The 26,917-nt window shown below is 42.3% G+C and overlaps 2 protein-coding genes across 5 annotated transcripts in view; both read right to left on the reverse strand.

Moving 5' to 3' along the window:
• Positions 1 to 26,917, reverse strand: part of LOC310895668 (uncharacterized protein) — an 88,148-nt gene that overhangs the window by 6,073 nt on the left and 55,158 nt on the right. For 2 of the 4 annotated variants that reach the window (XR_014580853.1, XR_014580854.1), the window contains exons 23-24: positions 25,360 to 26,766; positions 23,853 to 24,753 (exon numbers count right to left, since the gene is read on the reverse strand). Coding sequence is in view for 2 of the 4 variants with exons in the window: in XM_083827199.1 (XP_083683325.1) it covers positions 1,431 to 1,483; positions 2,399 to 2,557; positions 4,815 to 4,868; positions 5,145 to 5,255; positions 7,437 to 7,559; positions 7,642 to 7,781; positions 8,851 to 9,099; positions 11,220 to 11,433 (1,103 nt within the window). In the remaining 2 variants the exon portion in view is untranslated. Of the gene's footprint in view, positions 1 to 1,430; positions 1,484 to 2,398; positions 2,558 to 4,814; positions 4,869 to 5,144; positions 5,256 to 7,436; positions 7,560 to 7,641; positions 7,782 to 8,850; positions 9,100 to 11,219; positions 11,434 to 23,852; positions 24,754 to 25,359; positions 26,767 to 26,917 lie in introns of those variants that run through there. The other 2 variants (XM_083827199.1, XM_083827200.1) reach the window with 2 other exon arrangements.
• LOC310895689 (tRNA selenocysteine 1-associated protein 1-like) lies at positions 19,384 to 23,663 on the reverse strand. The gene is made up of 4 exons (XM_083827284.1): positions 23,543 to 23,663; positions 21,168 to 21,363; positions 20,596 to 20,641; positions 19,384 to 19,777 (listed from the first exon to the last, which is right to left on the reverse strand). The coding sequence occupies exons 1-4, from the start codon at positions 23,620 to 23,622 to the stop codon at positions 19,641 to 19,643; spliced, it is 459 nt and encodes a 152-aa protein (XP_083683410.1). The 5' UTR covers positions 23,623 to 23,663; the 3' UTR covers positions 19,384 to 19,640.

The raw sequence follows: 26,917 nt of genomic DNA on the forward strand, positions 1-26,917 counted from the left end.
ATCAGTGTGGTGCTCCTGCTCCAGAACATGGCACCCAACAGAGACCAGCATCACAAAAAACACTACCACCACTACCTACTCTACAAACAAAAGGTAGGGCACTGCAATAAACTTTGTGAACGAAACCAAAAGCAGTATGAGTTTTCTGTATCTCCTTCCTAAATGGAGAAGTAGAAAGGAGTTCTAACAGAGACAATTTAGAACAGTTTGAAAAAAGCATAATTAAAACCCAGCACCTGATTGCACCTGTACCAGAACCTTAAAGCCAGTCGCTTCCACCCCTAAAAAGGTGGTTGTTGTCAAGTCCAACTTTTAGATGCCAAAACAAAGTGTTGAGTTCTTTCTGCAAGCCAAAGAATGCCCATGGTCACACAAGAATTGCTTGGCAGATGAGCATAGAGTCAACAAAATTCCCTGCCACTGTTCTTTGAAAAGAGCAACCCCCTAAAAACCCAGTGCAAAGTCTCTTAACTCAAGCATTATTACCCAAAACACCATTTGCCCAGAAGGAAAAGCCATCAATATTATCTGGAGGATAACTCATTTGACCTAAACCAAGAAAGCAGTATAACACAAAGCAGTCTCCTCAAGAAGAAATTCAATTAATTCTTCTGGATTTTTTTTTATTTTAGAGATGAGTTAGCATTTGGCCTCAAATGATTCTAAAGAACACATGGTCTTCATGTGAACTCAAAGCAGACAATTAACTTCATCATGAAAGGAGTATTAAAAAAAGAATAATAAATCATAAATCTTCCTCCATGTTTTTGCTTAAAAAATAAAGAAAAAAACACATCAGTAAACATCCTCCTGAACCGTAACTCACTTCCCCTACTTCACCTTCTAAAGAATACTTCAGAAAGAATCATCCCATTAGGACAGAGCTTTCAAACTGCAAGCAATTAAATAGCTAAAACTAATAGCTTTTCCCCTAGGGAACATTAGGAGGGACAAATTATTTTGTTATAAGTAAACTGAGTTATAAACCATGAAATATCTGTCAAAGCAAAATTTGTAACGCTACAGATTTAGTTAAACTACAAAATGAGCCATATTTCCTGTAGAAGGAAAAAATTAGGCCTCCAATAGCAAAGATCCTTTCTGTGGATACAGCATTATAACGTGCCTCGTTTCCCATCTTCGTATCCTACTCAGAAGATAAACTCGGGATAAAAAGTGGTGTATCAGTAGTTTTATTCTTGCTCATCTTCCTTCTTTTCATAAAAACAACAATTTTCTCAAAGTTCTATTGATCTTCAAACACAATCCAGACTTTGCAGCTCCCTCAAAATACAAAATTTTCATTGGATTTCCCATTCCTTTTACTGAGAACTGTCACCACCTTTCCAAAAAGACAGGCATGCAGACCGTACTGAAAAAGGAGATTTCTTTCTTCCTTCAAGTAAGTTTTAAATTAATAGATGTCATACCTTTCAGATGGTTCTGCTCGCTGTTCTGCAGGCAAAGTCTTCTCTCTCATCCCCTGCACGTTAAGTTTAGTTCAAGAGTTAGCTGACTATGTACAGAATACACAAAGTACCAACAACCACTTAATGTGTTTTTTTCTGGTTTTTATTTTATTTATTTATTTTTAATTTTATAGCACTGAATACACCTCACCTACTTAACGTTGTTCCCTAATTCAGCATTGTGGGTACAGTTCAGTTAAATTTTGGGGCTAAAGTAAGCATCACTGCTTCACTCAGCATTGAGGACAAACTGATAGAACACTAAATCAAATTTGTCAAATCCTCTAACAAAGAAAGTAATTAATTTAAACAAAATAACAAAAATTGTGCGTGTGGGGGGGAGAGTTTTCATCAAAACTTGTGTTTACCAACCCCGTAAAAGGGACATACTTTTCTGTTTTCTATCATTTATCAACAAACAAGCAAAAAAAACCGAAAAAACTCTGGAAACACAGATGTTTTCGCAGAAAGAGATGCCCATTTAATTTTATGGAAAATTTATCAGACTCCATCTACTCCAAAGCAATCAAAAACGATAACTCAGCACATTGTCAGAACTCTCACTTGGAGCACATAGCTCACCTGGAATAGTTTACACAGAACACGAGCATGTTTCATCAGTGATACCTTTGTGTACATGAGAATATAGAAGGAAAACATTTCTGTCTTTTAATATTCTTTCACTGAGAACAGGATGACTCAATAGCACATCATGACATCGTGAAAACAACCACAAGACACTGAGTGTTCCAAAAACAGAATTAAATCCATAAAAGCTCAATCTATTTCACAATGGTTCCCACTGCCTTAAAGCTCGCCTCAAACATACTATCAGTACTTTTTGCAAAGATAGGATAACAATTGGTTTGAGAAACATTCCAAGACTGGAAAAAAAAAACAGGCACATAAGGACTCAAAAATGTACTCACTTGGAACTTTGTGTCTACTCTCTGGCAAATTTTGCTGGACTGAGTAGTTGAAGTCGGTGATGGTTCAGAATACGGCGTATAACGCATCGGTTGACGGTTTACCGTTGGTGTCACAAGTCTCTTAACAGGTGGAGGCTGGAATGCATTCTGGGATTCCAGCTTTGAAAGGGAAACAGCAATCAATTTATCCTTACGTCCACCCAAATTAATTCCAATATTTATTGATGAAAACAAATTACAGAACTATAAACCTCCCCCCATCGGTCTTGGCACTCAGTGAATACAATTTGAAAATTCTGAAGACCGTTCAACTTGTAGAGGGAAATCACCAGAAAACCAGTAACGAAATCCATAAAGCTATATATAAGTAGCCAAAGTCTGACTGAATTCCATTTCAAAATTTGGCAGTTAGCTTCATAGACAAAATAATTCATGCTACCATAATTAAAATAACCCATGTTCCTAGAATATGCTCCTATCTTTTCCTCTGCCCACACTGTGATTTTTTTTTTTAGTAGCTTAATTCATTAATTTAACATTCGAAGTGTTAAGCAACTAATTATACAGGCTTCTGGGCTTCACATTCCCTACATTTTCCCTCTTCAAAGTTACACAAACAATAGAACACACTCAAAAAAAACACCTTGTCAATCTGACAATAATCTCATTCATTAAAATATGATCCAATGCTTTACATGTGCATTAGATGCACTTCAAGTAGTGGGTTTGACTTCCCTTTTCAAAGCATTTTCACAGACCAGAGTTAATTTTTAACACAGACCACTGCGTGTTCTGCAAAACTGACTTAACTGAACTGTCAGACAGAAAACAAAGCCTAAAGGCTACAAGATTTACCGATGGCTCCGCCTGCGGTCTTAAGGATCAGAAAATACAGTCTTAGGAAGCATGCTATTGTTCAAATCAATACCAACAGGAAATTTTTGTTTACGCTGCAGCTTTAATTTCACAGTATCTCCCAGCTCTTAGTAATAGGATTCACACTCTCTCTAAAGTATACAAAAATGCATCTTTCTAAAAAATATTACATTCAGTTTGAAACCTTGAATAAGACATGTTTTATGTAAGTTCACAAATCTACTTTGAGTGAACGATGGTTCATTGCTGGTTTTAAAGGTAAAAAAGAAAAATATTAAATCCCCCTAACTAGGCATTCAATACACCAAGAGATATTCTGCCTGGTACAGTTCCTTGAAATAAGAAAAATACCACATCACTGCTACCCACTGCAGAAGTTTAGCCTGAGTGCACAAGTGTTCCGTCAACCGCATGTTCACTTTAGCAGGAAAACACACGATCGTCTCCTCAGCAAATAATTGCTTCTCATCACGGGCTACCCTTCTCCCGCCAACATTATGAATTCTAGTATTATGAATAGACAATCTATCTCCTTTCACCCACTGACAGCTGCGTGCAACATTCATTTAGTGGCTGACAATTTCAGGCTCTCTCTTGCAAATCTGGCAGATCTTTCTTAATGCCTTATCACAGGTGTATTTCTATAATATAACTGAGAATTCACTCCAGATTTGGTTTTAGTTATTTGGATAATATTTATGATATACTTCACTTCTCCATGCCCTTGTAATTTGGCAGATGGTGAAAAGATGGTCCAGGAAATCTGAGATGTTTGTAAACTCTGAAGTGATTGTAAACTTAATTATACATCCATCCAATCAAGGAATTAGCACAGAAACTTCTTGAGACACTGTCCCTTTGCTCATTAGAACAGAAGATGAAAAGTTTGCACATCTTGTTATTTCCTTCAGTCACCTGATCCTCAAGTGGTCATTTAAGGGTTTTGCAATTTAATAAGCCCAAGGATACCCCTAACTAAAGTCATCAAAAAAAGATGACTAGTTTTCATTTTTTAAAGAAAATGAAAGGAAATCATGCTTTACCACAGCATTATCACCAGTTCTGTGCTACCTCCAAATAGGAATTTAGGAGCGTAAGATTTATAGCGTCGGAAATTAACGATTTTCCTCGTCTTTACTTTGAATGGTGATAAAAAGCAGAAAAACTAGTTTTCTGTGCCCGAATGAACACGGAAGTCTGTACAAAGTCTATATGACCACTCAATCACCATGTTTCTATTTGTGATCATTTCTTCAAGAGAAAACTTGCCTCAACAGGAATTTTAATATGCAGCTTCACCCCAAGTTGGGGGACAAGATAAAACGACTTGGTGTGTTCTAGAGTTGCTGCTCTCAACTTACAAAGATAACATAATTCTTAACCTGAGTAATCTTCACAGCCCATCATCTATTGTGGATACATGCCAATATTAACTTGATTTGATGTCTATGTTGTCACTGAGGTTTGAGAAAATTTTTCTAATAGTGATAAAGCATTGAAAAAGTTATCTACCTCAGCTTAAGACATTATTGGTTCTTACCTTTCTTCGTTTGGACTGGAAGTCAGTAATATCCGGTTTATCTATGTCCGGAGGCTAAGGGAAAAAACAAAGCATAAATATTAGAGGGCAATTTTTTTTTCCTGAGACAGAGGGTTCCCTGCAACAAAAATGTGGGGGTTCATGGTCAACTTATACAACACAGCGGCAAAAGAGATGCCATTCTTTTAGCATCCTGTTGAAAAAATAGCGCACTAAATTAAACCGGCCACAACGTAAGGAAGAATAGTTTTATCTTTATCCTTTGATGGCACATTTACTAAGTTTTATAAACACATGAAGCAAAAACAGATTAAAAGAAGTGCTATTTACCAACAAAGGGCTTGACAGCTTCTCCACTGCCTCCAAGATGCACCGTGCAGCGGTACTTAAGGTAGCGCGGGGCCGCACAGTTTCTTGTCTAGCTTTCGCTCTCTTTTGTGCCTGAAAAATTAGCATTTTAAGTGTTACAATGGTCAATTCTGAGCTAAGGAGGCATGTATTTTATGTCCCAAGGCTACACTGATGATACAATCAATATATTCCGATGACAGAGAAAAATGCAGTCACTGGGAGTTCAAGCCATAAAGAAGAGAATACATTCGGAGTTTAATGAAGTTTACCTTGGGCCTCAGTGCATCTTGCATGTGCTTGTTGCACGAGCAATAAAAGAACTCCGTACTTGTAAAAGGTCAAGACGGATGATGCTAGGACTGCTAAGGCCTCCGAAGCAGTAATCAGGGAAACAGAACTCAAGAAAAGGCTTGTGGTGGTACAGAAAGCATTTTCAGTAACAACACAGACCTCAGAGTTTCACGATGGTCTAGCTGTACCATCTTAAAATCAGTGTATACAATCATAACCAGGAACTAGTTTTACTTCTCTCTTGCTTCCTCCCTTCCCCCAAGATTAAAGTTGGCTGCAAATCTTTGTCTTAAAAGATAAAGATCTGATTTAAACTGTAACAGATCTAAACATTACACTGAAAAAGTAAACTGTGTATTTGCACCACCCAACTTCAAATATCAGTCAAAAACTTCCTTTGGTGTGACTTTTTTTCTTCCCAGGTTAAACCCCTCATATAACCACACTGTGCTTATCACACGATGTGAAGACAGGAAGCAGACCACGCAGCATAGAAAAACACAAGTGAGACTCACAGAACCACAGAATGGTTAAGGTTGGAAGTGACCTCTAGAGATCGCCTGGTCTACCCCCCCGCTCAAGCAGGGCCACCCCGAGCAGGTTGCCCAGGACCATGTCAAGTCAGCTCTTGAAGACCTCCGAAGAGGGAGACTCCACAGCCTCTCCGGGCAACCCGTGCCAGGGCTCCATCACCCGCACAGTGCAAAAGCATTTCCTGATGTTCAGACAGAGCCTCACGTTTCAGTTTGTGCCTGTTGCCTCTTGACCTGGCACTGGGCACCGCTGAAAACACAATGGCTCTCTATGCTCTTTGCACCATCCATTCAGGTATTTATATACACCAATAAGATCCCCCCTGAACCTCCTCTCCTCCATGCTAAACAGGCCCAGCAGTCTCTGCCTCTCCTCAGAGGAGAGGTGCTCCCAGTCCCTTGATCATCTTGGTGGCCCTTCGCTGGACTCTCTAGTACCTTGCTGTCATTCACAGCAAGCAGCAAGAAGCAAGCTACTCTCTCCTTTAAAAGCCTAGTATTTTGGTTCCTCTTTTTACCATAATGCAGTAATATTGTAAAAAACAAAAACAGCTGACCAAAGAGGGTTCCCAGCTTTGCACCACAAGGTTTCAAGGTTTCCCGTAAGTGAGGTACTTGTACTGCCCTTTTTCCGTTGCAGAAATCGACTGTCAGAACAGAGCCAGCAAACCCATGTTTTCGTTTTCTTAAAATTCTTTTTGATTTATTGATAAAAGTCACTTTCATTTAAATACATTCCTACCAAACCTGATTTGACTTTCCGTTTCGATTCAGCTCTAGCTAATCAGAGTTGTCAGCAGTTTTTATTTGCTATTTCCAAGAACTCTTGGGGGCAAATAACTCTCTTCAAGAACTATATGAATCCTTCAAAACAGAAAGCATGTTACTGCTTATCTTGGGACTGCATTTAGTCCTGCATGCCTCTGTGTACCAGAAGAACAAAGGATCAGCAAAGTTGATTTTAGATATTTTCAAAGACTGCAGGCTTATACAACATATCCATAGCATGAATGTAGGCATGCTTGGAAAAGAAGATCCACAGATAAATATTAGCCAGGTTTGACTACTGTAGCTTTTGCTACCATAAACACAAGTTTTCAAAGTTATGCTGTCATTGGTTTTTTTGCATCAAGTTATTTTAACGTAATGTAGTCAGAGGCAGACAATGGCACTTAAATGGAATTTTTTGAAAGACCTAACAACAGAGGAAACCCCAACTACCAACAACTAGCCCAAACTGTCATTCTTGTTCTTTCTGACAAGTATTACCTGTGGTAAAAACCGTTATAAAAGAATTTAAACAGAAATCAATCTCGTCTATTTTTGTAGACCAAGAGGGCAGAAGAGCAACTGTTACCACATATTCAGCTCCCTGCTCCAAGCTCCTTTGGCAGTGCTGCTTTTTTTATTTCCATCACTATTTCCCACTACACTACTTTTCTCATACCCGATAAGGTTCCGTCTTTCGCTGCCTAGATCTTGCAGCTGCACCACCATAGGCCGTCTTTCCGGGGTAAAATGGAGAAAACCCAAGCTGCTTTTCCTTAAAAACAGACGTGCTTCCACATGCCTACGGAAACACAGTACGATAAGTGGATAGAAAAACAGGTACACATTCAAACTGATTAAAAGAAATACTGTGCAGTACTTACAGGACACAGTCCTCCAAAAGCAGATAAACCGAATGCAGGTTTCTTAGAGCTAGCTGCAGAATGCTGCGAGAGGGAATGAGTTCTTTCATCTTCTGTGGGCCAGAGCAGTGACGATGAAGTATTTTTTAAAACTGCAACATCTGCCAAAATGACGTATGCTAGATGTAAATGCCTCTAGTACGTACAGAACTTTAACAATAAAGATCACACTAATTCAAGTTCTTCAATACAGAAAAATAAGCATGACTTCAGCTTCTTTAAATAGATCAACTTCACGTACAGACTGAAAACCAAGTATCACCTACAAACTTGAAAACTGTTCACAGAGCTGCAAGTAGTTTTCAGCAATCTTACCAAGTTAATACTGTGCTTCCAATGCAGATTTTTTTTCCTTCATGCTAAGATAAAAGAGGACCGCATAAACATCAGTGCATTTGTACAGACAAAGCTTTTTACTATGTTGGTAGAAGGCTGGAGGCCAGCACAGATCATAATTGCACAGGTTTTAAACCTGGAAGATTCCCCAAAGGTTGCTCTAAGAGTTAACGATCTTCTGCCCATGTATGTTTTACGAAGACACACCAGAAAGTTCTAGTGCACTCAGGTTATATTGCTAAAGCCCAGCAACTCTACTCTCAGCTGTACAAAAGTTCTCTGGAAAACCTGCTGAGCACACGTCAGTCCCTGTCTCTATGGGGGACTAGAAAAAGCTGCAAACCTGCTGTTCGCCCTTTCAGCGAGAAGACCTAGGTACCAACCTACATCGACACGATGCTTATTTTTTATTTTAAAATGGTGTGCTTTGCTCAATGAATTTGGCAAAAGACATGAAAGTATTGACAGCTGAAGCCTTCTACCAAGAAAGGTCTGAGTCACTCTTCTAGACAATCAGCCTAGTTGTCAAGCTACGGCAAGTCAGCCTGATTTCCTACCGTCCCAGTTCAAAATTTACATATAACCTAGCTGAATGTGTATATTTCAGCATCGACTCTTTCTAACATCAGGGTATCATAAACGTATTCCAAAGCACGCTTCTATTAAAAAGGTGATAGGATTATATACTTCTAAAACACTAAAAATTCAATTTAATTCTCGCATCCAAAGTTGACATTCACCTATTTTATTTACTAAGGTGATGTGGAATATTAAAGAACGCAAGGTACTTCACGTTAAAAAAAAAGTCAATTAAACAGAGAACACAAAAATCACCTTCAGCAGATGCTCTAGAGGAGGAATCACTGGTTGTTGAGATGTTATCATCGTCTTTTTCAGAGGTAGAATCTTCTATTTCTTTTATGAAGGACAGCCTAGGACTGCCAATGCCAAATATAGAAGATGTCGAGGGCTGACAAGGTGGGACAGGAGAATCCAGCACGGTATAATTCAGACGGCTCCGATGAAGAGAGGGCCTTGTTAACACAACTGGGAAGTTCAGTGCTGATCTACTTGTGGATGGTTCTAGACAAGAACAGGGAGATAATTAGCTTTGCTATAGACAAGCTCACAGAAGCCAAAACCCGTTTCCTATCGACAGCCATGCTATTGCCAAGTTCTAAGGCAAAAAGAGAGAAGCCAAATTTAACTTCTTCCTCACCCAGATACGGTTGCATCTAACTGTCTGGCTACAACAACAACACTGCTTGCGATACACAGTATTAATATTGCATCCAGAAGTAGTTAACTATGAGGTTTTACAACACCACATTCTGACCCCGTGCTCAAATGCTCTAACACTGACTTGGCCGTTCACTAAATCAAACATATATACTCCTTCTCCCATGTACAGCTTGCAATAAGCTTTACAAAATTTGAGATTACACGGTAAATTACAGATAACACTGCAGCTTCCATAATATTGGAACAAAGGTTATATTAATCTGAATACACAACATGAAAATGAACGTTTGCAGTACTTTTTTCCCAAGTTCTTCCATATCAGCTCACGTTAGAGGCAAAACATCATCTCCTACCCATTAACTATTGGGATTTTGACCCAAGGGACAAGGATGTTGACCCAAGTAACCAGATGAGCATTTTTCCCTCTTGAAGCAAAGGGTCTGCAAACAATGCCAGTGGCCTGGAATAGGTGGCCTTGAAGTCTATCTTGCTAAATGAATGGAACTATTCATGGGTATTTTGCCTGATGAAAGCCTACTGTCTCTCCCAGGAATCTGGGCAATTCAAATGACTTTGAGCCACTATCCTCTTGATACTTGAACTGAAGCTTAAACTAGTTAGTTCAATCTTCATAACCACTGCAGTACCACTAATTAGCTCTCCAAACCATGAGCAGATTTTTAGGACAGCACCGTTTGAGATACAGAAAGTTATTGAGGCGGAAGGCCACCCAATATAGGCTCCAGCACACTGATACCTCAGAACTGAAGAAACACATTGGTTTCAAAATGTAGTAATAATTAAAAAAAATAATCTTATTCTTAAGCATAGTAAGTAACACCCACGGACAGCAACATAAGCTGCAAAAGGTTCCAGGGTGTCCACCTGCTCCTGAGCTCCTGGAGTTAGCAAGCTTGCAGTGCAGCTGTTCTTACTGAAAGCTCCTTTCACGCAGTTACATAGGAAAGCCAACATGTGTTCCTCAGTCACGAAGACCTTCTCTATTCTTTTCTCCAAACTCATTCCCAAGCTACAGCTACACAGAAAGCCATCAATCTCCTTGTTTACAATTAGATGAGATTGGAGGCAAAGATATTTCCTCCTTATTTTTTGATTCTGCCAACAACAGAAGCAACTGACTTTCCACATTATCTATGGTTACCTACGCACGCTCAGACAAAACTTCTTCACTTATTAAAAGCTGACTTCCCCAAAACAGCTAATTTAAGAGAAACTCAAATAAGAATAGATGCAAATTTATACAACAGGACTACAGTAACCGTGAGAGGCACTGGATATAAGACAAATTAATCTTTCATGAGGTAAAGGAGTTGCAAACCTCGTTGCCAACGGTCCAAATACCTTTTCAAAGACACCCCCTCCCCCCGCGTAGACCTTAAAGTTATTGAATATTTTAAGGATAATAATGTCATAAACCACGTCCGTGCACAAGTTCCCCAGTTCACCATCAAGTTAACAAGGAACTTTACAAAATTGATCAAAGCCCAAAACAAAACAAAACAAAACAAACAAAGTCGGGACACGAGACGGAATTTTCCTCTGCCATTCTAGCATCTAGTCTTTTGTTTCGAAGACTGCAAAACAAATTAATTTTTTTAATTGCCTTAGGCAATTAGACAGATTTTCATTCCATATCTTTTAAAAGATGGAAAATGCAACCCAGCACACTTGCAAATGACTTATTTTCAGCATTTAGCACCTGGCTAATAGAGTACCTAAAGTTAACTGATGCCTTCCAAGAGCATAAGATGTATGCTTTGTAACTGTGTATACAGTTTAAAGCTAAGACGGTTTCACAAACAGTTGTTTCGACTTTTTTGTTTGTTTTTTTTTCATTCTGTCAAAACCCTCATTCCAATTTCCTTTTGAAATTCAGATTCAAAACTAGAAATCTGTGAATAAATACAGATGGCCAGAATTCCAAATGAGTTTTTACATACCTCGTCTACTTATTCTTGCTGGTTCAGGCGTGAATCTCTCATCGATTATGGTATCTTCATCTGCATAATCGTGGTGATAGTTTACCGGAGTCTCCTCCTGGTTTGCAGATTCATTTCTGTCTACACACTCCTCCTCACGCTTATTGAAATACTTCTGCAGCCAGGCCGGTACAATATTTCTCACAGTTTCTGTCATTCTGCTAATTATTCCCTGCTTGAAAGAAAAAACAGTTGTTTAATTACAGAAACACAGTCAACAGCATATGCTGGGATACCACCTTCCACGGACCTTGAAGACAGATATTATACAGCAAATATTCAGAAGACGACGACGAGGTTGATCCCTGGCATAGGATCGCTACACTTCTGGTAAACCTTAAATTCACCTAAGATTGATTTACAACTACCTATCACTTTCTGCACTTCCAAGTGACCTTGGCAAAGTTCAAAGTTTTGAAACCTCTGCCAAAATTCACCAGCAGGTCGTCAATCTGCAAGGCTATCAGGAAACTCTACGCCTGAACAGCTCCTGACCTACAGACTTGTTCCAGGACTCTTCCTCTTCGCACCCTCACGTGAAAACCAACTAAACCAGAAGTTCAGCAACTATCTACTGCGACAGTCAGGACCATACTACCCATTAAAATCAGTGAATCTAAATATTTTCAATTTTAGTAATGCTGAATTGCAGTGACTATACGCACAAAAAACAGTTCTGCTCTCAACAGTCAGGCTAACCCAGAAGATGTCCTGGAAGAAACACAGCTATAGCTATAGCACCAGCACCTCCTCTTGCAAGAGCCTTCTAAAGCTGTTGCCGTATTTTGTAGAAGACTGACTCTGCAGCATACATCGGGTACGATCGGAGAATTCCCACCTGGCCGAAATCCCCAGGAACTACGGTTAAATAATATCCAGAAAGCTGACAATCATGAGCTAGGCATCCTGCTAATCATCCCTCCTGCAGGTAGGGGGAAAAAAAAAGTAAAATAGATCCAGGACTAGTTCCCAGGAACTTCAAAGCTGCTAACTATACTGTCTACAGTGCCCAGGCACCTTCAGAGCTTAATGGTAAGAGACAGAGGGTTTGGTGGGCTGTAATTATGATCACAACCACACAAAACACATCTATTTAAGTATTTCTAAGAATCGACTTATCGACTAAAGTTGTAGGGGGAAGGATGAGAAAAACAGCGGGGTAGGGATCAGAACCAGAGGTATAACCTCACAAAATCGCATCGGTCGCTTTCGTGCCTCCCCAACTGCATCACTGAGAGACAATTAACATTAAGCCACAGAACCTTCTGCAGAGTGGACATGATATTGAAAATAAACTGAAATTAATTGACAAATGCTCTAAGCAAGCTATCTGCTCAAAGCTCGCCCTTTTACGTTATGAACATTTGCACGATTCGTCTGGTTACAAAGCTAACTGCTATAATAAATGCACACATGTAACATCTATCAGTTTGTCTATTTATCAATCATTAAAATTCTTCCCCGATAAGTTACTGTTAATTTGATCTGCGCTGGATGTGCAGCAGCCATTCTCTGTGCAGAATCCCCCAGATATCCCCACGCACGTGTTTGCTCTGGCACACTCTTTAAATAAACCTACTGGAAAACACGCAGAGATAACAGACAATGGAAAAGTTAGAAAACCATCTCCACTGATTATTTTTAATCCACGTGTAAGGTTTATCAGTTAGCTACACAGTGTCGGCACACGCAAGCTATGGCACTTTCAACATTAATGCACTGTTCAAGCCAGAGGTTTCAACGGTTGCTCTGTAAGCGTGGGGAATGTTTGCATTGCCCTTCCAGGCCAGCTTTAGATGGACAAGATTGATTGTCAATATATGGTATAAGGGACTTGGCATTTCTGCAAGTGATAAAAACCTAATTGAGCAGCTATCCACGCGTAGCGCTCCCTTGGTTTTGCATATGATAATCAATCCCCTCAGCTACGTTGCTGATTTAATAGCGGAGAGGTTTTGGCTGAACAAACATGTGCAGAGGGCATCTCCAGAGCATCTCTCTGGGCGTCCTGACATTTCTTAGCAAAGAGCTGCTGGGAGGGATCTCGGCGCGTCCCCCCTCCAGCACGGGGATTTTCACAGCCCGAATTGACGGACCGCTTTCACCGTCAACCTGCTGTACCCTACAGCACAAACGAGAAGCAAAGCCTGGCAGGTAACGTTCAGAGAATTGATGATGGGCTGAGGAGGGGTGCAGGGAGCGGGGAAAGCCCTGGGGGTGGCACTGGGGGTCCTGAGAGCAGCGGGCTGGGGGTGAAGGGGAGGGGGAGGAGGGGGGTAATGGGCTGGGTAGAGGGGTAAGGGGGTAAGTAAGGGGCTGAGGGGATAACTGAGGGGGTTAGGAAGGGGCTGAGGGGGTAACTGAGGGGGTTAGTAAGGGGCTGAGGGGGTAACTAAGGGGGTAACTAAGCCGTTGAGGGGGTAACTAAGGGGGTAACTAAGCGGTCGGGGGGGGTAACTAAGGGGGTAAGGAGGTGGGTAGGGGGTAACTAAGGGGATAAAGGGGCGGGTAAGGGAAGGGGGTAAGTAAGGGGGTAACTGGTGGGCTGAGGGGGAAGGGCCCGCTGTGGGGGGGCCGCTCCTCACCCGCTTGCTCCTGGCACAGGGGGGCTTCGCGGCGCCCAAACGGTGGCGCCGCCTCTTCACCTTGCCGCCGGCCGCTCCTCCTCCTCCTCCTCCTCCTCCTCCTCCTCCTCCTGCTCCTCCTCCTCCTGATCGGGCTCCTGGGCTGCCGCCCGGCGCCCCGCCGCCACCGGCCCTGCCACCGCCGGCCATGCCGCTGCCGGTCGCGCCGCTACCGGTCGCGCCGCCCGAGGCCATACCGCCCCCCCCCCGCGTTCGGTGCCGTCACGGGGCCCCCCCGCCCCCCGCCGCCACGCGCCGCGGGGCCTGCCCTGCCCCTCGTGGGAATAAAAATGTTGTTTTTGCAGAGTTACGTTGTTTAAAGGTAAGGAATGGGGTATTGAGGTGTGCTTGCAGCGATAAGAACGCTTAGCAGGCGACCTTGTAAAACGCAGACAACCAGACTCCGTAGAACAATTCGGGGAAAATCACGGTGTTGAGTCAAGTCAGGTAAGTGAAGAAACATCACCGCTTCAACCAGTAAAAAAGTCAAAAGAAATTCGAAATTTAACAGGCCGGCAACGGAAGGCCATGCATTGTCTGGGAAGCATCGGACAGATTGTGAGCCTGGATCACCCCCTGAGTGGGGAAACAGGGGAGGGTCCCGTCATCAAAAAGTATATAAACTGGGTTTTGGAACCAGCAGGGGCGCTCCTGCTCGTGAGACGCCCGCCACTGCGATCGCGAATAAATTCCTGCTTCGCTGAGCTCCTCGCCTGAGCCCAAGTTCTTGGCTACGGAGTGTTTCTCACAATTTGGGGCTCGTCCGGGAGCCAGTCGCCTACTGGGGAGCCCCACCGCCGCAGCAGCAGGAAGGCATGCCCCGCTGATTTCAGCGGTCCTGTGCATCGACGGCGGCGGTTCTGCGGAGAGCTGACAGAGGGCCCGAGACTGATGAAAGAGGCAGGATCCGTGAAGGAGTGGGGAAGGGAAGAAGGCAGGCACTCCGGGTTTGAGAATCGATCCGGTAACTCTGTGCACAGACCAAGGTAAGAAATAGGAAGTATTGCCTTGGGGGTCGGGTGAGACTCTGTGTGCCGTGTGATTGAGACGTACTTTTGTACGGAGCGAGTGTGGAGTCCTGATCCGCGGTTCCGCAGCTCCGCGAGGGGCGCGGCCGGAGACGGACGAAGCGTGAGCTAAGGGAGAGAAAGGAAGAGTCTCGGGAAATGCGGTGTATGGTAAGCCCTTGCACGGGGAAGTGCTTGGCAATACACCAGGGAAATTTGGTGTGCGGTAGTCCTCGCACGGACGGGACGCCCGCCACTGCGATCGCGAATAAATTCCTGCTTCGCTGAGCTCCTCGCCTGAGCCCAAGTTCTTGGCTACGGAGTGTTTCTCACACCCTCCCCCTCCCTCCCTCGCGCGCCCCCTCCCCTCACGGGAACGCGCGCCCCCCCCTCCCGCTGCCGCTCCCGTTCCTCGCCCCGCCCCGGTCCCGTCCCGGTCCCGCCGCCCTCCCGCTCCCGCCCTCAGGACCCGGCCGCCATAACGAACCCCGGCCCGGCCACCGTAAGCACGGGGCTAGGAGTCACCTCCAGAGCCTCCCCGCGCCGTGGCGCCGACCGCCGGTGTGCCGCAGCACCGCGCCGGGCGTGGGACGGCGCCCCGAGCCCACAGTGCTCGTCAGAAAAGCCCCGCACCGACAACCGATACCCCCGCACCGACAACCAACAGCCCCCACGCCGACAACCAACGCACAAGCAGAGTTTTAGGCCGGATTCGTGGCCCCGTTGGTCCGGGAAGCGGTCGTCACGCTAAATTCTACCTTACGGCAGGGGAACGATGGGCATCGTGACAGATCGCCGCCCCAGAAAATAAACACAGAAATAAATAATAAAAACGATAACGGGACGTGAATCGTGCCCTTAATAACAGACATTGGGCAGTGAAATCACCGACTTCTGCAACAATCCGTGCTCAGGGAACTGACTAAAACCCCTCCTGCATTGGCCATGTAATAGCTAGGCAAACATCACATAATGCTTCCCTCCCTCACGTACACCAAAGCTATTAAGGCAACCATAGTAGTGTGATAACGTGATTTTTCTCCTCCAGATCAGCGTCAAAGGCAGCTACGCTAGGTTTGCTCATAAGTTCAAATGCTGCTTTATTTATTTATTTAAATGCCATTTTTCTTATTTAGAAGGATTTCCGTAGGGTGACAGGCCTTTAATGACACTCACGACTCAGAAACATTTGCCGATGCAGTCAAACGGTGTCTATTAACGCGAGGCACTGAAGTTAATTGATATTAAAAATGAGCCAAAACGAAAGGCAAGTATCTGCGTGTCCAGCAGAATGACAGCGATCATCACCATTTGATCAACCTTCCCTGTGAGTTCTATCTGCAAGTTACTTTGAGGTAGCGCTAGAAAGAAGCGGTTGGTCCAGAGCATCCCTGCAAAAAGAAACATCCACGGCTTAAGTACCATCTACTCTTTTGGTATCCTTTTAAGTACTTTTTACCCGTTTCGGACTCCTGCCTTTTCCCGGCTCACTGATGACAGCATTAGTAGCCCCTCAAGCTACTGTCCTACAGCCTTTCCCATCAGTGAAGAGATAGGAAAAACCCCACTACTTCTTGGAAAAGAAAACCAGCAGGTTTTTGAATAAAAGCACTCTCTGTTGCAGCTAGGTACAACGAAAAGAGTTTATGAAATCATTACGGGACATTCTTGTAGAAAACTTCCTCAAGCTTGGAAGAAAAAAAAACATTTCAGCTAAGTAAAACAGAAAATAACTGGAAGAAGTGAAGTATGGCGGTGTTGGAAAAGTTGCTTCAAAGACTTGTTTAATTAAAAAGAAGGAAGAAAGCAAGTCCCTACTGCAATCCCATCTTTGTCAAACTGATGGCGGGCACCAGTACGATGTGTTCAGCTAACACAGGCTGGAAGTTGTAACTGCAGCTGTGAAGTTTACCCAGTAAAAAGACTCCGCAAAGCATTCTAGCAGTTCCGATGCAATCACTGCTTCCTGAATTTGTGACTCACGGTTAACACGGCAGTACAGGAAGAAGTCTGGCATTCACTGTGCTCTTACGGTAAAGAATCTGCCCTGCGCACACCATCCCAAGCCAGGTATGCGCTCCTAACAGGAAAGGACGATAGGCTGATAAGTCTCAGCAGAGGGAAAAAGACATCAGAGAACTACTTTATAACAGCAGCACGCGGGCTGCAACCAACGTTCTCTTCCTCTCATCATTTTCATTTCTGTGGACTCCAAGAGAATACACTCCCAACATTTTTCAGCTCTGGAGAACAAACAGCCCAACCAATCTCATTCACTGAACTACAAAACTGGTATTTTCGCTATCTAGTCCGGAAAAGGAGGCGCACGTCTCTAACGTACAGTGTAGAGACCTTGTTAATAGGCAAAGTCTGCATAAAATAGGTGGCCACAGCCTGATTTTCTGACGTTCAGGGCCTTGGGTCACACACCACCACAGTATCAGACTTAATGAAGTCACCAATCTATGTGGGCCCCTCATTACACAGGTCACCTGTTATGGACCAACCTCTCAAAGGCCAAAAAACAGCACTGATACTGCCGGGCCAACACATATCTGTAGCATCCCATTTCTGGGTGACAACACAATGAATGTTTCCACAAAGTACTCGATGCAACCTAACTACTGTGTTTGGTGATGCAAAGCAAGCCGTGTCAAAGCAGCGTAGCACCCAGGCACATTCCTGGAAGATGTTTTGCTGCTCACGTTGAAGAAAATAGATAAAAAAATCCTGTGCAGTTTGCGCTTCTGAGCTCAAGTACCACAGCTATGCACTACAATTGAAGTGGCATCAAACCTTGTAAGGTTTTGAAGCTTCAGCACTGCCATCCAAATTCAAGGAGGCTGCATCTATTATCTTGAATTTGCCCCAGCTCAGTCCCCTGAAACAATTCCATAGACACGTACAAGCAACCCTTTTCCCACCCAGATTCTTTGCTTCATCTATTCCACCTCTACCTTGTGTCATATTCTTATTAATCTGCCCCTCAAAAGACTCCCTGGCTCACACAAAGAAGCAACCCAACAAATCCCTGTTCCCAGCCACGTTGCTTTCATGCTTTGGGAAGAGTTAACTGCAACAGCTCTAACTGTGATGCCACCTCACCCCCTCCACCTATGTGAGGTTCTTTGCCTTCTGTCTCCTCCTACGTGTACACCTGCACTAGAACCAGGAAGAATGTGCTTCCTACAATACTCCAAGAGCCTCTTCTGTTTCAGGATGTCATCATTTCAATTCAGGACTGAAAGTATTCCTAGCAAAAACCCAACAGCTAATAGCTAACAGAAGCAGTTGCTGGTGATCAGCTACAAGTAACCTGGAAGTACTGAGGAGTCACAAAAGAGGATTTGCATTACATTTAAGAACAGCATGCAGCTTAGGACCACTGCTTTCACTGACTACACTAAGCCATAAAAAAGAATTGGATTCTTACCTGCCATCACAGCAATTATGGTTTATGTTGCCCCCAAAACACACACGGCAGTACCAGAACTGTGTCAACTAGCTTTAACAGCTTCCCCAGCTATTAAGTACAGTAATTTCTGCTTCCTTTTTTTTCTTGGAGGAATATTCTTTTGTTTCCAGCCTCACTTACTTATTATACACACTGTTAATTAGCAACTATTTCTCCATACTCATAGGGTTATGGAGTCCCTATGACTGGAAAAGACTCTGTACCCTTCAAGATAAGAACAGCATAAAGGCAGCAACTCGCAAGACTGCTCTAGCTTAAAGCAAAGCTTTCCTCATTGCTCTCATCTCCTTTGACTTGAGTACTGTCATCCTTCTACCAGAGCTTTAAAAACTTCATTACCACGAATGAAGGAAGACCATAGCAATCAGAGAGGGTGGCAGAGGGTATAACTTAAGGAGCTGTTACTAGGATTTTTTTGTTGTTCCTGGTGGACTATTTTTCTCCTTGCCAGCAAGGAGGGAAAACCAGCAAGTTGTTTTCTCCAAGATTTTTTTTTTTTAGGTTTAAGAACACGGATTATGTTGTAGCAATTTCTTCGCTGTAAAGCGTCAGCTGAGAAGTCTAACAGTAAGAAGGGCAAGGGAAAACTGAATGCTGATGCAGAGAGTGCCAGCAGACATCATCCTCATTCCACGGGATGTTTGTAGCTATGGCAGTTGAAGTCTACACTTCCATATGCTTAACATACCCTATTTATAAGCCAATTTTAGCTGACCTAGCATATATCAGTAGTACAGTTAGAGCCAGCAGCCTGCAGGAAAAAGTGGGCACAGGTGTTTCCACAGCAAGGCCTGTGAGTGTCTCCCATACATACTTCCAGTCTAAGCAAGCACATGAAAGGCTTGGCTTGCCGCTTACCTAAGGAACCAGGAAAACAAGGGAAAGCTAGATTTTGCTTGTGTCCTAATGCCCATATAAAAATAAAGACAGATGAAATACCCTTACTACCTTGTTAAATTCTATAAGCCGGAAGAGAACGTGCTGCACACAGGTACAAGTAAAATCCCTTGCTGGCAGGTTTGCAGAAACAAATTTTTTATTTACACAGGCAAGTCTCATCTTTAGACCCCATTTACCTCTTTACATTTCTCGAATATTTACATGACTTCATGATGCTCCAAGAAGAGAGTGATGAACAAAAAGATTACAGAAACTGTCAAAAACATAGCAAAAAAAACCCAACCTATCATTGTGCTTTAAAACTTATGAGCTAGAATAATGTAGAAGAAATGTAGTTTTAGCACTTTGGTCCTAACGGTCATGCTCTAGAAGACACTTAAATAGCAGAGGGGATTTCAGAAGTGACCGTGTCCAGAGGTTGCCAGTGACAATTCATGAGTGAATCGTAGAGTTCTTCGCTTGTCTCCGTGAATTGTCTGTTCATTTCATCAACATCCAAGTAGAGCTGTGGATCTGAAAATAAAAGCCTGGTAAGTCCAAGTATCAAATCTGAGGCATGCGCACAAAAAAACTTCACGTGAAATGGCTAATAAAATGTATTTTAAGCTAAGTGTAATAAGCTATTAGATCTACTAATTTTAGTGAGGTATTTAGTCCTCTAAAATTTTGAGCCTCACAGCTCCAACTTTTGGGAATTTGTATATTAGAAGGCTGGGACTAGAATTGTCTTTCAAGATAAAGACAAAGACAATGTTTAAGATAGTAAAGATAACGTTTAAGGATAATCAGCCATGAAACCCTCCCAAGAGTCATTTAATTCACTTCTACGGCAATACACGTTACATAGGATAGTTTCTAAACACTAACACAAAATGCCTCCACGTGAGGAACTTTGCAAACCTTCCAGGACACAAATATGTTTTGTACCGTATTTGTAAGTGCAAGCTGAATCCTCCTTTTGGAATCTGCAACATAAGCTTTTACCTCAGGGTGGAGAACAAAGCTTTTGCATATTACTGAGTTTCTAATATAAAATCTGTTTAGCGGAACCAATACAAAGAACAAAATTCTGTCTTAGACCATTTTCAAATGGGAATGAAGGCACAGGTACAAGAAACCTGCTGCGAAGCATTGACAGTGTCCCGTTTTACTTGATGCGGTCAGTGTATGCTGTATCAGCTTTAAAACCCCAGCTGATTGCAGATCAACCCCACAGAGGTTTGACCTCAGCTGAATTTTCAAGATGTTCTTCATCCAGTAGAGGTTGGCTTGTATTGTTAAAAGGCACAAGTATGGCTAAACTCAAGTGACAATGATAGAACCCTTATTACCGTCAGTAATTAGGTCATCACCGATTGCAGTCATAACTGAAGATTCCTGAAAGACAGAAAAGGCTAAGTTTAATCATAACTCATTTCAGAAAGCATCACAGATTCAAAGTGCTGCAGTCTCAACCCATTCCTTCTTCCTACAACTACAAGGATAGATGGCATTTTATCTACTTATTTTTAGAAGAAAGCCAATATTACAGTACAGGTTGGAAGGGACCTCCGGAGGTCACAACTAATACATTGACCACGATAAGACCACTTACAACAACTGTTTAATTTGCTTTAAGCAAAGCAAATCAGAAGAACAGGAACAGAAGAAGCGTACGCAATTATGCTGTCAAAACCATTCTTTGGTATGCGTGAACAAATAATGGTGTATAAATCACTAATTCTATGGATTTACTATTTAAGCACTTAAATACAAACACCTCTGAATGGAATCTGCTCTTTTAACTTCACACTAAGCAGAAAGCATGTTTTCAACTTCGGATTCTTTTTGCTGATTCACACAAATCTGTACAACATACTATCTGTGAAATATTTTCTTTACAGCAAGCGTGCACTATCTTTACCTCAAAAACAGCTGGAGCCATTAAAGAATCTCCTAAAGAGCAGTCTCCAACAGCTTGCATGCTGTCATAGGGAGCATAGGAGCTGTAGTTGTAGTCAGCGTAAGCATCGTAACTCCTCTGCGAGTAGTAGTTCTGGTAATCTTGGCAATAATCATTATAGTTGTATGACTGGTACCGCTGGAATTCTGCTTTCAGTCTGAAACATGAGAAGTTGCATACAGTCAGAGAACAAGAGACTGTAAACCCAGTTCTGAACTTAAACAATTTGTCAGCTTACATACTTCAAAGCTTAAAAGGAAGCTTTCCTAAACAGTCACCTAAGTGACAGCTTAAGTCACAGCTCAAAACCTCATTTCTATAGAAGCAAGCATCCTCACCTTTGCCAATACCAGAAGGAATTGTTCTCATGGACTAACTCCAGAGCCTTGACATGGTTACCTGTACACATCAAGTATTTTTAGCGTTGGCATAAGCAAGCTGCTGCTAAGTCTCTGTGCTTTGCTAAAGATTGATTTAAGACCAGAGACATTTATCAAGCACAGCTGCTTTAAAGATGCAGTCTTAACCCTTCTATCTTTTGTTTGGTTAATTACTAGATCTTATTTCCAGAAAGAAGTGAATGGAGTCAGATTATCCATTTCAAAGAAGCATCTGACGCTGCCTGTCAGTTTGCCATGTCTACCTCCACCTGCTCAGTTTTTTTGTTTGTTTAAAGTCCATTAAACATTCAACAGCTGCCAACTATACCGCTCAGGTGAAGTCAGTCTTGCTTAACAACACAATCGCGATTCTCCAGCATGACGCCTCATTATTAGTGGGAGAATTACAAAATACACTGGTTCTTAAGAAGAAAGGGCCAGCTGATTAGTTTTCACTACTTTCCCTTTCAAGATTTTCTCAGGGGCAGCTTCAGACTAATGACAAGAACCAAGACAAGTGCTATCTGTACTAAAACTGATGCACACTGCATAAAGAACATTCAGATAACCCAGCTGCATATTCAAAAAAATCCACTGTTTAGACTTCACTGATTCTGTATAGGCAGACCTCCTGTGTCTGCAGTGCCCAGTTTCTCTGACTTGAATTGGGGATGCAGAGAAGTGAGTTCTATGCTTTTTGGGAAGAATACAAGCTGAAGGCATTCTGAAATAGCTTCCAAACTAAGCAAACGTGAGGGACAAACTAATCCAATGGCTGGGTATTTCAATGCTAAGAGAGCATGGTACTCAGCCATTCAGAAACGTATTACTGATGTGTATTTTAATACCTACATTTGTTTCAATACTGCAAAGCTACACAAGTTCTAATAAAGAGGTAATCCATTGTCTTGCTACTGTAGTAAACAAACAGAAGATACATCATCTTACGTCTTCTGCTTCCAACTGCACTCTTCCTACATACAGTTCTGTAGGGAAGGAAAATCTGAAAATACTGTTGACGTTCTTCTGGATAGCCGAAGCAAGAAAACATGTTTGTGGCTTATTCTTGTTTTCAAAATAAAAAAATATTAATTTAATAAAAAAATTTTGGCAAAGAAGTTTGGACAGTGCTCTCTTGGAGAAGAGCATTTCCATTCTAAAGCAGAAGGAGGCAACATTTGCAGAATTATGCTAGGTAAACAGAAACAGAAGTGTCATTTTTTACTATTTAACAGAACACACAAGCTGACCTCATGAACATACTGAAATTGTTTATATGAAGTCCTGTTTTGTCAGTATCCTGGATCAAAGTTCATCAAATTTGGTATCAATTCTTTAACCGTTCAGAGACCTGAATTGCCTTAAATAAGTGATAGAACTGAGCCGGTAGAGTAAGAAACCCTCTCAGGAAGTGCTAAGCTTTAAACTCCCCATTGCCCTAAGCTCATGAAAAGCAAAGAATAGCATTCTAAACCTGTTCTAGTAATAACGCCTTTGGCTTTCTCCCTGCGTTCCCATTTTTCCCCCCCACTTCTTTCCTGTCAACCCACTGTAAAACTAGTTATGTGCTTCTCTCAAACTAGAGGGAAAGCTCTAAGAACAAGAACTCCCTAGCATATAAAACCGCTTGTTGTCCCTTCTACCTTATACAGGCCCAAACCTGAAAATATTTACCAATGCATTCAGCTTTGCTTCTGTTGAGAAACAAGGCTGGTTACAATGGCAGCTAAGCCCAAGTTGCGCTGTCTGGCTAGACTTAACAGTTGGATTCCCCCAGCCATCCTGAAGCAGGTTGATGAATCCAGGGAGTCAAAACATAGGACTTCTGCATTTCTGGTTTTGTAGACTGCATCCTGTGTACAGCCACTACAGCAAGGGCCACAGACTTTCCAAAGGCAGAGCTACGAGAATCTGATTATTTAGAATAACTGTATCAATGCACAACTCCTTGGTTACCTTTTAGAAATTCCTATGCTCAGCCGGATTCCTTTTCCCCCCAGGCCTGGTGCGTTCTGGCAGTCTTGCAGTGCCCTCATCTGATCACCTTGCTCACCAAATCTGACATAGGCATACCCTCTACAATTTTCAAAAGGGAGAAAACCAATTCTAGTATGCATAACAGTTACAAAGCTAACGAATTCAATTTCTGTCTTCTACAAAAAACAGAAGATAGCAGCTACTATAGCTTCTGTTACTTAAGGAACCTCTCGGGCATGTGCACGTGCACAGAAAAGGCTTTCACCAAATTAAAAAACTTGGGGCCAGAAGCAAAAAGCTTATTCCTTGGTAGCATTAAGATGCAACTCACTGAGAGCCAGCAAAACAATACATTTTAAGTGCTCTCTGCGTAAGTAATCAGATTCCATATTTCTGCATATACAGCAGTTAATCAGTTAGCACTAACCCACTCCTTTTGGAGCCACAAACTTTATTGGTCACAAACACCAAGAGCTGGCTGTAATTATCTGTAATTATCTGAACCAGTATTAACCGGTACCTCTGAACAGTACCTGAAGGTTTGAACTACATTCTAGTCCTGATCTTTCCAGTCAAAACTGTTTAAAAAACAACCCACCAAACAGTAAAACAAACAAGAAAACCCCATGCTTCCTCTCTACATAAAACTTTTCACAATTGTGTTTTCTGCCCACCACCTGGCTTTAAAAAGTATACGAACTTCTTTGAAAGATCATGTTTTTAGTCTGAACTCCAAATGAACAACGTGTAGGGCATGTAAAGAACAAGCACGTCATTAATGAAAGCTTTTCTCTAAAAAGGATAAACTTATTCTTGGGGAAAAGTGTGCAAACAGATGTTATCTAGGCAATATTCCTACAGGAAAAACGAATAATTTTGCCACACCTCAAAGGAAAAAATAATTGTGCTTAACAGGTAAGAAAATAAAAAAAATCAGAGCAAACCAAAAAATAAATCACAGAATATGCATCCTCGTTTTAATCATGAAGTATTACCTTTGAGCTCTGCTTTGGTGCTTGGCTTTGCACTTTCACAGGCTACACACTTCGTGGCCTCTGCTTTGTTTTGAACCAAGCAGGTCTCCCAATCCCAGCTTCCTTCGGGCGTCTTGAATTTGTCTAAATCCAGAAATTCTCCAGAAGGAGCAGAAAATGCAGATGCACTGCTACTGGTCACAGGTGTTGGACCCTCTGTGAGACAAACAAGACAGTTAACCATCCTGTTTGAACATGAACTATAAAATGAACATTAACTTTTAAATTTGATTTGTCAAATCCCACAGAAATGTTCAAAACTACTCCGCAACTCCCCCCCCCCGCCCCTGAAAAAAATAAAAGCCACCAAAAACCCACAAAGAAACAAAGAAACAAACAAAAAAACCAGAGTGGAACTCAAAGCTTCCAAACAACACACAACTCTGTTCAGCACACAAGCTTCTGCTGCTGTTGACGACAGTGTAACCTCCATAAAGAGGCCTGACAGGTGCCTTTTAAAAAAAAGGTGCCTTTTAAGAGAGAAGCAGAAGATAACGCTTCAAATTCAAAACTGGAAAGACAAGAATGGCTCTTCCCTTCCACAGCACACGCAGAAAACTTTTTTCCTAGTATTACTTGCATCGCTCTTCCTCTTGACAAGTGCAACGTAACCGTGCAATTCACTGCACCATGGTCACAGTAAAGCCCTCATTTCCAAAATTCCTCCTTGCAATGGCAAGAGCCTCAGACAAAGATGCCGACTGACCGCTCAGAGGTTGGAAGTCCAAGAGAATCAACTCTGTCTGAAATCCATTATCTTACCTCATGAAATTTCAGTCTTACCGCACAGGATGATTACAAAAGCCCGGTCTAGTCCATCTTAATTTGTTTCTTCCACGATATATTTGCACAGGTGTTTTTCGATGTAATGGCATGTTAAATGACATTTAGAGTCAAAGTTAAAATTAGAATCGTATTTTAAAAACAATACAACCACGCTCAAAATCAATTACGGTCACACACAATGGGAAACAACCCAGTACTGCCCTGAAGAAGTTACCCAGCGGGTCACTCGCTTTCTTGAAGCCTACCACTGACCTTCATAGGCATCTCTCTGCTTTAGCTTAAGACTAGTTAAGACTACACTGTCTTGAAATCTGGCTTCACATCTCCCCTCAATTACATACAAACGGTGAGTAGAGGCATTTTGGCCACATTCTGTAATTTTTTTTACTTATTTTTTGAAAGAGAAAAACGCAGTCATTTTTAACTCTTTCTATGGAGTTCTCATTTTCGCCAGTGAAAAATCACTATGTTGTTTTTAAATTAAGTCACCCACTTCAGCCATCTTCCCTCACCAGCTGCAAAGCCGGGGGTATCTGCATTGATCCAGCTCCGTACTAAAACATTTCACAATCAGTTCAATTTATGCGACAGGCTGGAACCTGGGCTGAGACCTCTGAAGTGCCTGTAAACCAATCCTGCAGACAGCCGCTAACCCATCAACCGTACCTGGGAATCGTGTTGCTTAAAATATTCCATATATGCAACGTACTTTTATTCTGTACAAGATCCACAGAGGCTAGGATGGAAACAACAGGAAAAAAAGGACCATACCTGGTTTCTCAGACTGACAGGCTACACATTTGTTATCTTCCGTCTTATTTGGTACAAGGCATATTCCACAGTCCCAAGAGCCTTTCGCCTTCTTAAATTTGTCTCCAAAGCCCAGAGTGGCTGTTGTGTCAGTGCTGCTCGAGGAGGATGTCACTGTCACCGAGCTGTCTGTGACCACTGGTCATGTCAGAGCAGGCATTACTCCCGTTCCAGGTTTTGGTGTCTCACATGCTATACATTTTGTAGCTTCCGGTTTGTTTTGGACAAGACATGTATCACAATCCCACGTTCCAGGTACTGTTTTGAATTTGTCTCCAAAGCCCAGCATCCCTGCTGGGGGCGCTGCTGGCTTTGAGGTGTCGCATTGACTTGAACTTACTGTCTGTTTCATACTCTCAACTGTTGACGCTTTAGTAGCTTGACAAGTTACACATTTGTCCTTTATGTCTTTGTTTTGCAGAGAAGGGTCACATGTATCAGATTGCCAGTACGATGCTTGTTTAGAAGTCTCTTTACCTGCAGAAAAAGTTGTTATTGCAGGCCTAGTATAAACCACTGTGCTTGTCGTAGGTTGTGCAGACGTAGAAGAGCGTGTTTTCAACAATCCAAAGTCTAGGAAGCAAGAAAAAAAAGTCTTCCTGTTAGCGCAGCACCTCACTACATGTAACTAAGTGACTTTACTAGAGGGCAAAAATTTCAACTCAGGTGCCAATGGTTACAACTAGACATTCAGACCGAGCGCAACAGGAAGTCCCCAGAAATC

The sequence above is a fragment of the Anser anser genome, assembly GCF_964211835.1.
Source record: "Anser anser genome assembly, chromosome: 2".
In the NCBI taxonomy this organism is placed as follows: domain Eukaryota; kingdom Metazoa; phylum Chordata; class Aves; order Anseriformes; family Anatidae; genus Anser; species Anser anser.